The sequence below is a fragment of the Tamandua tetradactyla genome, chromosome 8, assembly GCF_023851605.1.
Source record: "Tamandua tetradactyla isolate mTamTet1 chromosome 8, mTamTet1.pri, whole genome shotgun sequence".
Lineage (NCBI taxonomy): Eukaryota > Metazoa > Chordata > Mammalia > Pilosa > Myrmecophagidae > Tamandua > Tamandua tetradactyla.
In genome coordinates this window covers 11044559-11056690 of record NC_135334.1, presented here as the reverse complement: position 1 = coordinate 11056690, position 12132 = coordinate 11044559, and the positions used below count along the sequence as shown (strand labels likewise).

The 12132-nt window shown below is 37.5% G+C and overlaps 1 protein-coding gene across 1 annotated transcript; it reads left to right on the top strand.

Moving 5' to 3' along the window:
• The first annotated feature begins 4257 nt into the window (after positions 1–4257).
• Positions 4258–6445, top strand: LOC143643980 (prostate and testis expressed protein 3-like). The gene is made up of 3 exons (XM_077112355.1): positions 4258–4418; positions 5636–5758; positions 6321–6445. Exons 1-3 carry the CDS (start codon positions 4364–4366, stop codon positions 6443–6445), a joined length of 303 nt encoding a protein of 100 aa, XP_076968470.1. The 5' UTR covers positions 4258–4363.
• Positions 6446–12132: the final 5687 nt, after the last annotated feature.

The window sequence follows — 12132 nt, the reverse complement described above, 5'->3', positions numbered from 1 at the left end:
AAGTATTTCCTTCGTCACTTAAACATGCGCAAAGATGCTGGTTTCTGTCCTCTTCTTGCATATTGGCATGTAAGCAAAAAGGCTTTGATTTTTCAGCTGCACTATAATGATAAGTTCAAAACCTTGAATTACATTTATCTTATTCAGGTGGTTAAAAATACTTTCAGGTCACCCAAACCATAAATAAAATACTTTCTTTCATAATATTCAAGAGTTAATCTTTTAGGAAAAAAAACCCTTCTCTTAATGAAAAAAAAACCACTTTAAAACTGGTCTTCTTGAAAACCAGGGAACTTGTGCAAGGTCAAGAAGGCTTTCATATTCTCTGCAAATTACTTCTAAATGTGAAAACTCAGAAACCTACTCCTGAGAAAGTTGATGACAATTTCGGCCAATGACAGAACTTCCTTTAGGGTTGTTTGAAGGGTCTCGATGCCATTGCATTTATGTATAAAATGAGTGAGTGCCCATGATGGGAGGAGATGCCCTTTCACTAAAGTAGCAAAATTAACTGATTGCCAAGCATGGCAGGAGCCCCATCTGTGAAAACAGAAAAGAAGCTTTGTCTCCGAAATTTTGTATGATAAAATCACCTTTTTACCATTTCCAAAAAGTTGGCTTTTTCTTTTTTGTATGCAGTATGGTGAGGTCATTTTTCCTTATTTTTCCATGTAAGTATCCCATTATTGCAGTACCATTTGTTGAATTTTTGTTTGTTTGTTTGTTTGTTTGTTTTGGGGGAAGTGCATGGACCAGGAATAGAACCCGGGTATCCTGCATGGCAGGCAAGAATTTTACCACTGAACTACACTTGCACCCCCAGTTGTTGACTTTCGCAGTCTCCAAAAGAGACTAATGATTAAATAATTTTTTTCTGATGGCTTCAGCATGAGCAGAGCAAGCACAATCAACAAGAAAGGGGGAACTAGCTACATCAAAAGGGATCTTCAGTTCCGTCCAATTGTAAAATGAATGGGAGCAAAAAAAAAAAAAGTGTGTATTCTTCAATGGCTGCTTCAAAATTTAAAAGAAATATTAACTCCCTTTTTATCAAGGGAACTAATTATATCTTATTCCTCTGTTGCAGTCGACAAACCAATATTGACCATGGTTTGCTAAAGTTTAACCAATAAAGTGGATCTTTTTTAGTTTGGCATGCAGGTAAGAAAATTTATGAGAAGTCCCAAGGAAAGGATTTTTTGAAATGGCAAAACTACCTTTTTAGGAATGCATCCATTTTTTCAAATTGAGTTTTCATTTTCAGCAAAAATCTTATATTCTTTGATGCATGCTCAAGCCTGACAGAAATGAGATGCACTTTTGTAATTTTTCTGGCTTCACAATTCTATTCCCAAGAATGTTTCCACACAAGTAAAAACCACTATGGTCATTGGTGCCCTAACAAGTTCATAGATGCAAATGGAACCATCTAATTCCTGATCTTTCAGTACTGTTAGTGACAAAGTCACAGATGTGCTAAGACCATTATAGCTTGTTGTCAATATTCATTACTGATGGGAATGATTATATCAGGCAGAGGTTAATGAAAAAATAAAATATAATTTTTTCTATCAAAGTTCATGGACCCTATGAACCTTAGATAGTAGGCCCCCATATTAAGAAATCTTATTCAGGAATGGAAATAGCTGATGACAAAATCTGAAATTTGCATGCCAAAATCTGTACATAAACCGGCCTGAAAGGGCCTTTTGTAACTTTTTGTTATTCATGGTGACTATTCATCTGAAGCATAATGCTGACAGCAATATGGTGAGAAGGAAGCTGGAATTCTGGAGTGACACTAATCGACATGGTATATGATTTTGCTCCTTTCTAAGCACTTCTCCACCAGAATGTTGTGAAGCCTCCATGGGACAATCTACACGGAAATGGCTAGCCTAGTGCTTGGCGCATCATAAGCACTCAAGAAATGTTGGTTTTCTTCTACTTTCTTTCGTCTCTTTTCCCCCAACTATCTGGATGTGAGAGAGGCTGGATATGCACTTCAGATGATTTCTCTGGGCCCTGCATGCAGGCAATCTTCCACCCAGTTTTTTTAAAAGATCATTCTCTCTCACTCAACTCCCCATACACACTTGGGAAAACCACTTACTACCCTTGGGAAACTAAGAACAAAGCAGCCTGATATCTGACTCTATGCCAGAACCTGTGGCCCAAAACAAGGCAGTGTTCAGAAAGCACAAGTTAGAGCTGCTCATCTGTGGTATCACCAAATCTCAGTCATCCGCCCTGGAGGCAGAAGAGACCATGAACATGAAGACACCATGTTCTGCTTCTCTTCCTCAGAGCAGAGCAAATGGCATCTATGCCGAGTGGGTGCTTGGCATGGGGGTGTATCAATTCAGCTTCTGAGCCCCAGTGGCTCAGTGGGATCATGGGTAGCAGAAACATGTGGAGTTTGTGTCTTCTTTCATTCACTCACCATGAGTGAATGCATAACAACATATGACAGCAGTGTGCTAGATACTAGAGAAAAACAGAACTTGGAACCCACCCTCATGATTTATGTCATGGAACCACAGAATATTAATTTTGTAAAGGACCATAAAATTCATCAAGAAGTAACAGATAAATAAATTGCTCAAGATGCCATGAATTGCATGGTAATCAATCATAGGTCTCCAGATCCCCATGAAAACGTTATTTCCATTACATACTACCTCTATTAATAACTTCTAATACTCATCCTCTCCTCCCCTATGCTAGAAGAAGGAAAGTTATTTCAAAAGGAAATTAGATGGATGAGATACTCTGGGAAGAGATGAAGCAGATCAGAGGATCTCAATACTTAGATTGAGTTTCAAAATCTCACAATCCTAGCAAGAAATTACCCAGTAAACAGAAGATTCAAAGTTTGACAGAGGGCATCTGCCAAGAGGAACCTTGAAGGAAGACTAGAAACTGCAAATTACCTTTGCTGCTTAATCTAGAATGCCTGCATCCTTTGCTGTGATTCTCAAGTCACTATCTTTAACCAAAAGGTAAGTGACAAACTGAATACCCTAAGTTTTTCAAACCCAAGCTCCAAAGGCTCAGAGGTTTGCTTTTTCATTAAGCCTGAGAATGTTCTCCAAAAATGCTATCTCTTGAAATATCACAGAAGTTAGAACTATATTCAAAGACTTCACAATTTTGTTCTCCATTTTAGTCTCAATTCTTTTTATATTTCCTTGTGTCTAAGACTTCTGGTTCTCTCCTTAAGCAAAATGGGCTCCCCACTCTGATTGGATAAAGAATAGGAACATTTTAAATTTTATAGCACTTGAGCTAAGACCTTAACTACCCAGTCTTTATTTGTCTAGAGATGTCAGACTCTACTTGTTTTAATTAGTATACTGCTCCTACAACAAAATAATGTGCTATTAATCAGTCGAATGTGAAAGATTTCTAGTATCTTTAGGCAAAGTACCATTGGTTGACTGGATAGGTTTAGGACACTTAGAATGTCAGGTCTGCTCATAATACTCAGTGCTTTATTCACGGGCACCATGAACAGAGTTAATTCTGTATTGATAGATACATGAAATCATGAGCAAACCTGGCCAGACTCACAATATAAATTGACTAAAGATCAAATTGTGGGATAATTCTAGGGTGCTTTTCACAGCTCCACAAAGTAAGGAATTCCTGGTCTTGGAGGATGAATTTCTGGAATGGTAAAAGAGTTCAAGACTGAGAATCAGACATTCTAGGTGGAAGGCCCGACTTGGTCACAGGCAACCTATCTTCTCATCTCTTTCACTCTCTTGTTTCTGAACCCATAGAGAGTCTAGCTGAGATTTTCTGATTTATTCATTGCTCTTTTCTCACACATGCATCTGTGTCTGGCACATAAAAGCAAACAGTAAATACTTGTTGAACATATGAATAAATCTCAAGTAGGCATTGAATCATGGTGGTTTAAAAGTATGGCCTCTAGAATTAAAAAGTCTTACTGTGAGTACTCTCAATCAGTCCCTGAATATGTGACTCTGGATTTGATACTGAACCTCACCATGACTCAGTATCCTCCTCTATGAAACTGAGATGACAGCAATACTGTAATGTTAATAATCATGATGACAAAAAATGATAGTGATGATGAGGATATGCAAAGAAAAACAAAATTAGTTCAATGTAAACCCCATTTGTTAATTATAATTATTTTCTGCTATAGACAAGACAGAGAATGAATTTGTGTTCTAAGAAATCACAAATCTGTGCTTTCTGTGCCTGTCTCCCCTTAGGCATGAATGACGATTGGCCTGTGATGAAGGAGCAGGAGGTTTTTCTCCCTGTAGCTTAAAGACCTGTGCTCACAGCAGCCTCTGCTTGCTTTCCTTTCTGTACGAGGGACTTCCGGATGAGGATGGGAAAATCACTCTTGTCAGTCTTCTCCCTGTTCTACCTCCTTGTGGGTGAGTCACAGATCCAAGGAGACAGGATCCAGGGAGACCCAGGGGAAGGCTTCAAGCTTAGTAGGTTCCCAGGCAGGGATGAGCTTTGACCAGGTGTAGAAGAGGGGGGACACCTGCTTCACAATGCTCCTACCGTCTTCCTTACCTTTCCTGTCCTTTAGGCACTGTGATCCCCCACCAGGTGCTCAAAGGCCTTCATGGCTGCCCCTCACCCTGCTTCTCATTCCATCCCTACCCCTCCCTATAATACAAAAACCTAGTAAGATTTTCCTTAAAACCTCTTCACCATTCACAAATCTATATTCCATTTCCTGAGGGAACTGGTCAGTCTATCATGAATCATTTTGGAGTTGGTTTTAGCGACAGACAATGGCTTGTGATACCCTACCCAAGGATGCGATATTAAAACAAGTGATTCTGATAGAGGAAATACTAGGCGTTCTGGAAATAGACTGATCAAAACGATGGTGCAGTCACTGACTTTCTGTACCTTGGTTGCTCATCTGAGAAATGGGGAAGATAATATCTATTTGCAAGATTTCTGTGAGGCTTAAAACAGATACAGTGTGAGAGAATATGGCCCAAAGGAGATGCTTGACAAATGCTACTTTCCTTCCTCATTTAGGTGTTTCAGTTGGAGAAATTTTTAAATGGAATCCAAATGTCTTTGGATTCGCTTACTCCACAATAACTTGTAAGAGGGTCACCGATTGTACTATAATCTCTGAGGCCTTTACTTAGATTCCACTCAAAGTTCAAAATAATAGGATATATAATGTAATAGCTAAGCAGCAATATACCAAACAAGCAATGCCAGATGTCAGAGATCCCATAATATGTCACTAGCTTGGGTAAAATATTTTAAAGTATTTACTCTCCTTATCATCCTCATGTCTCAATACAGCCCAGTCAAGCAGACCAGCCAGCGTTAACGCCACCATTTTAAAGCAGGAGAAATCAAATAACATGGTGAAAGAGTTAGAGTTGGGTCCAGATCCTTTTTTTCTCACAACAGCATTTTCTTTCCATTACTCTGGGATAAGGTATTGGTAAGAGGTCAAATGGTGGACTGTCCAAAATACACCACTGCCAGCTCTTCATCCAGAAACCAACAACCCCCCAACACACACACACACACACACACATACCAGGACTGGACACCTCCTGCTCCTTCCCAGCCCCGTTCCCTGGGCTCATGCCTGCTCTGTGCTCTGCAGCAACCACCCCACTGAAGTGCATAAAGTGCCACCTTCGCACACGGACGGACCGCTGCAGAAGAGGTTTCGGTGTCTGCAATGCTCAGCATGACGAGAGCTGCATGACGTTAAAGATATATCAGGGTAATTTAAAGGGTCATATCAGGGTAATTTAGAGGGTCAGGGGAGGTGGTAGGTGGTTCTTAGAAAAACCTACGAGAGTATAACCATCATATCACATATCAAACTGAGACCGACCTTGGAGAGGAAGCAGGGGTTGGAGGCCCCTGTGGGTAACACAGGTTTCTGGGCATACAGGCAGAGGAGGAATTTGGAAAACTGGATAGGGAGAAGAAGGTAGGGGAGAGGGGTCCATCCCCCAAGAAAACTGACCAAACAGATTTTGACTCTGCAAACACAAAAGCACTAGTTGCTTATTTCCCAGCAGGGAAAGGGATGAAACACCTATACAAAGAGTCAGGGGTTGTTGGGGACCTCACACAAGCCATCCCTGAAGTTTGACCAGTGATTTTTGCATTCCCCTGCCTGGGTGCTCTGGGAAAGTATACGTTGGGAAGTCATTCCTGTACCTACCTTGTTGCCTGATGAAAATCTTCACTGAAAGAACTGGGACCAGGTTGGACTTATCTTTGGAGAACTTACATCATTTGTTTTTTTCCTCTGGTGCCCCTCTTCCCCACTACAGATAAACAACTCGAGATAATATATATGGAGTGTCAGAAATTCTGCAGGAGCCTGACCTTTGATCGCAACAATCGGACTTACGTTCATAAATGCTGCAGTCACAATTATTGTAACATCAATTTCTAAGATATTTGCCCTCCTGAGGTCTCACTTCAGGTTGCCATTGATGCTTCCAACCCTTGCTTTCTTCCCCTCTCTGCTCTGATATACCCTTGTTTTCCCCTTAATTCAGTATCCTGCCACCTATCCTCAAGGAACAGTTCTGGTGACTTGGTTAGGGTATCTGGGACCTGAACCACAGATTGCTCCTATTATAGGGGTTGGCATTTTCGTTCTCCAAGTAGCAACCTACCCTCAAAGAGCTCCCTTAGGTCAAGAAGGAGAGGCCTAGAACAGTAAGATTCAAAACAGGGCTATTCTATAACCTTTTGGTTGGCTTTGATAGTTGAAATACACTCAAAATCCTTCAGCTAAAAATTCACAAATATTTTTATCTGTGTTACTATTATGACCAAACAGAAAGAACACATAAATTTAAAATGGATGGTGGGGACTCAAATTTTTCCTTTTTGGCCACAAAGTTATTTTTATTAGTGGGCAATGTCTACTTCATACCTTACCGTTGTGTTTTTCTTGGCATGTATGAAGTACATTCCTACATAACAGTAGGAAACAGTAAGCAAGAAACTTTCCCACTTCTGGACATTTACACCTCACTCACAGCTACTTCACTTCCTGTCAAGATGAACATTCAAGACACATCACAATATTTCTTCCCTTTCCATTCTTGATCTTTCTCTAGTCCCTTCCTCCTTTGCCAACCATCTCCACTGTCACCTTCCCAGCAACCAGCCCCATCCTTGTACAAACTCTCCCTCTTCTGAATACTCAAGGCACTTTTTGAATTCTTCTTTGAGACATTCATAATAGGCTATTTCTATGTCTAATTTACCCCCAGTATATTATAAGCCATAGCACGGACAGGTGCCATGTCTTACTCATCTCCATTCTATTGCCATTAGCTGCCCAAGGAAACTTCATTGTGTTTATCTGAATAGTCAATGAAGTTAGTGGGTTTTTTCTTGTTCATCTGTTTAGTTTTCAGGACATGTGATGCCTTCATACTGTTTTTTGACTGTATGCCTTATTTTGTTGCATGTAATGGGGAAATGGTAACTTCTGCTCTCTACTAGACAAAGAATGTCCACTCTGGTGCCATGTGTTTTCCTAAAAGGGACCATGCTCAGGACATTTCTTATTATGAGATCCCCCAGTCTTCAAATATCTTAACAAAACTTATTTCTCTGATGACATTTTTCCAAAACTTATTAGCTAAACTTACTTCAAATTTCATAATCAACCCTATCCCTATATCAAGGTTTTATAAAATAGACCTAGAAGTTTATAAAGAGTAATCCAGTCCAGCCCTAATGGAAATATCTAAGGTGCATGTTGTCCTACTTTTAATTATATCAGGATTGATTATGTCAGTTTGTTCGTTCTTAGCTTGATCTACACAATATAAAGTTTCCCTTGGTTTTAGCCTTCTTTGATTACTATTACATAGATACATTATTTCATTATGAGATAATAAACAATTATTTTATTTTCTTAATTGAGGAATAATTTGCACATATTTTTAAGTATCAGTTTGAGTTTGACTATAAACCTGTGTGACCATCATCCCAATTAACACAGACCATTTCCACCACCCCAGTAAGTTCCCTTAGGTACTCACCCACTTCCAAAGGTATTATTCTTGTTTCTACCACCATAGAATTATTTTGCCAATTCTTGAACTTAAAATAAATGAAAGCATATGGAAAGTCCTCTTCAGGGTCTGGTTTCTTTCACTCAACGGAATATGTTTAAGATTCATGCATGTTGTTGCTTGTACCAAAAATGTGTTTTTGTTATTCCATTGTATCCATATGTTACAATTTATTAGAGCCTTTCTCTTATTGATGGGCATTGAGTTGTATCCAGATTTGGGCTATTACGAATAAAATTATTATGGATGTCTTGGTATAAGTCTTTGGTGAACATACCTTGGGAAGGTAATTAAGGGTGGAATTGATGGGCGAGAGGGTAGGCACCTGCACAACTTTAAAAGAAACCTCAAAATATTTTGCCAAAATGGTGATACCAATGTACAGTCTTACCAGCAGTTACTCCACATACTCCCCAACATCTATAATTGTCAGTCATTTGAATCTTAGTTATTCTAGTGGGTGTGAAGTGCTATCTTGCAGTTTGCTGATAACTATGGTGTTGGGCAACTTTTCATGTCCAAGGTTAGAGAATAATTCGCCCATATTTCCTTCACATACTTACAAGGAATAAATTAATATTTACACTCTCCTTTGGAATTTATCTTTGTAAGTGACGCAATTTAATCTGTTTCTATATGGCTATTTAGTTAGCCTAGCAAAACTTATTTAAACATTCATTTTTTTCTCTGCTAATCTGAAATACCTCTTTTATAATACACTAAGCTTTCACTAGCACTTAAGTCTAATTCTGTGCTCTCTTCTCTTTCAAGTTTCTTTTTCTGTTATACCTACCTCACAGCATACACACACACAAAGCTCAAACTGGATTGCAGACTTAAAGTGAAAATTAAAGCAATAACATTTCTAGAAGTGAGCATAGAATAGCTCTGTGACTTTGGGATAGGCAAAGATTATTCAAATATGACTTAAAAAGTACTAACTATAAAAAAATTGATAAATTAACCATTAAAATTAAAAGTATTTATTCATCAAAGATGAGAGAGTAAAAAAGTAAGCTAACAACTGAGAAAATGTTTCAATACATATATCTTACATAAAACTGTATTCAGAACAAAAATAAAGAACTCGTATATCAATTAGATGATGGCAAACTACCTAATAAAAAATAAGAAAAATACTTGAATAGGTCCTTCAAAAAAAGCAAATCTCCAAATGGCCAATAATTATCTGGAAAATGTGGCTGATGAAGCTGTAAATAGATACAATCACTTTGAAGAAATGGCTTGAGTATTTTCTGAAGTTTATTTCAAGTGTACCCTGTGGCTTAGCAATTCTACCCTGGAGAAATGAGTGAATAGATCCACCGAAAGATATGTATAAGAATGTATATAGCAGCTTTATTCATAGTAGCTAAAAATTAGGAAAAAATAAATATTCGTCAACAGAAGAATGGATAAATAAATTATGGTATATTCATACCATGGAACACTATATAGCAATATAAAGAATGAACAACTGCTATATGCAACAACATGGGTAACTACCAAGGATATAATGATGAGCAAGACAAGCCAGGCATAAAAAAGTACATGTGTACAATTCCATTTATATGCCCTTCAAAAATAGGTGCAACTAATAAATGTCATAAAATTCAAAATTGTAGTTATATTTGAGGGTTATGACCTATTTTAAAAATAATAACTGCCATTTAGATATAAGAAAATGATTAAGAAATTGTCCTCTCTGCCTATTCATGTTAATTAATATCACATTGTTTTAATTATACAGGCTTTGTAGTTGATTTCAATATTTGGTGAGTCTAGCCCTGCTTTGTTGCTCTTCTTTTTCAGCATTTTCCTGGCATTTCTTACTTGTTTATTCTTCTTATATTGATCTTTATATTCAACTTGTCTACCTCCAGGGAAAAAAAGATGATGGTATGCTTTTACTGGTATTTGTTCAATTTAATCACTCTCTCTTTGGGGAGTTTTTCCTAGTTTTCCTTTTATGGATTTTTTCCTGCTATAAATGTGATATTGTCTTCCATATTATTATCTAACTAATTATTATGTGTGAGTATATCTTACTCATGACAATGAAGGATACTTAAGGAAGCAAGATCCAAGCCCATTTTAAACCTGTGCCTATATCAAGTTTGCTAACATCCCAATGGCCAAAGCAAATTGAGACAGGGCATACCCACTCTCACTAATGTTTTTCAACATTGTGCTATAAGATCTAACTAGAAAAGTTAGGTAAGAAAAAGAAATAAAAAGTATCCAAATTGGAAAGGAAGAAGTAAAATTGTTCACTATCTGCAGATGACATGACCCTATATAGAGAAAGACCTGAAAAATCACAACAAAGCTACTAGAGCTAGTAAACAAAGGTCAGCAATGTGATGGGATACAAGACCAAGACTCAAAAATCAGTAATGTTTCTATACACTAGTAATGAGCAATATGAAGAAGAAACCAAGAAAAAAAGTCTATTTACAATAGCAGCTAAAAGAATCAAATAGATCTAGGAATAAACTTAACCAAGGATGTAGAGGACATCTACATGATAATCCATAAATCATTGCTAAAAGAAGACCTAAATAAATGGAAGAACATTGCATCTGCATGGATTGGGAGACCAAATGTAATTAAGAAGCCAATTCTACCTAAATTGATTTACAGATTCAATGCAATCCCAATAAAAATTCATACAGCTTTCTTTGCAGAAACGGGCAATCCAATTATCAAATTTATTTGGAAGGGTAAGGGGCACAGAACAGCTAAAAATATCTAGGAAAAGAAGACCAAAGTTGGAGCACCCACACTTCCTGACTTGAAAGCATATTACAAAGCTACTGTGGACAAAACACCATGTCCACTGTGTATTGACCAATGGACTTAAGACTTCAGAAATAGACTCTCACATTTATGGCCAATTGATATATGACAAGGGTGCCATGTCCACTCAACTGGGACAGAATAGTCTTTTCAACAAATGGTGCCGGGATAACTGAATATCCAAATGTTAAAAAATGAAAAAGGACACCTATCACACACCTTATGCAAAAATTAACTCAAAGTGGATCAAACACCTGAACATAAGAAACAGTTCCATAAAACTCCTAGAAGAAAATGTAGGGAAGCATCTTCAAGATCTTGCGGTAAGCAATGCTCTACACCTAAAGCACAAGCAATAAAATGAAAAATAAGTAAATGGTACATCCTCAAAATTAAAAACTTTTGTGCAACAAAAGGCATTTTTCAAGAAAGTGGCAACTTAGTCAATGGGAGAAAATATTTGGAAACCACATATCCAATAAGGGTTAAATATCCAGAATATATAAAGAAATCCTACAGTTCCACAATAAATAGCAAACAACCCAATTAAAAATGGGCAAAAAACTTGAAGAGACACTTTTTCAAAGAAGAAATACCAATGGCTAAAAAAAGCACATGAAAAGATGCTTTATATCACTAGCTACTAGAAAAATGCAAATCAAAACCATGAGATATTATTTCACACATACTAGATTGGCCACTATTAAAAAAAAAAGAAAATTACAAATGTTGGAGAGGCTGTGGCGAAATAGGAACACTCCTTCACTGCTGGTGGGAATGTAAAATAGCACAGCTGCTATGAAAGGCAGTTTGGTGGTTCCTCAGGAAGCTAAGTATAGAATTGTCATATGACCCAGCAATTCCGGAACTTATGTATATACCCAAGGAACTGAAAGCAGGGACTCAAACAGACATTTGCACACTGATGTTCATAGTGGCATTATTTACAATTGCAAAGGATGGAAGCAAGCCAAGTGTCCATCAACCAATGAATGGATAAGCAAAATGTGGTATGTATGTAAGTTGTGCAGAATTTCTGTTTGGATTTATTTTTATTGTAAATGTTTGTAAATGAATAATGGTTATGTAACACATTATTGTGTGTGTAATTAACAGCACTGAATTCTGCTTGTGAATGTGATTGAAAGAGGAAGTTTTTGACTGTGTACCTTACTAGAAGAAAATTAGATAAAACATGGGACTGTATGACACAGTGAACCCTGTTGTGGATAATGGACTGTGA

What these genes read in the sequence shown, in the direction of transcription:
- LOC143643980 (XM_077112355.1), top strand. Translation starts at nt 4,364, where the DNA reads ATGAGGATGGGAAAATCACTCTTGTCAGTCTTCTCCCTGTTCTACCTC. An exon ending in CCTGTTCTACCTCCTTGTGG is followed by an intron (nt 4,419 to 5,635) that starts GTGAGTCACAGA and finishes TGTGCTCTGCAG; the next exon opens with CAACCACCCCACTGAAGTGC. An exon ending in GACGTTAAAGATATATCAGG is followed by an intron (nt 5,759 to 6,320) that starts GTAATTTAAAGG and finishes TCCCCACTACAG; the next exon opens with ATAAACAACTCGAGATAATA.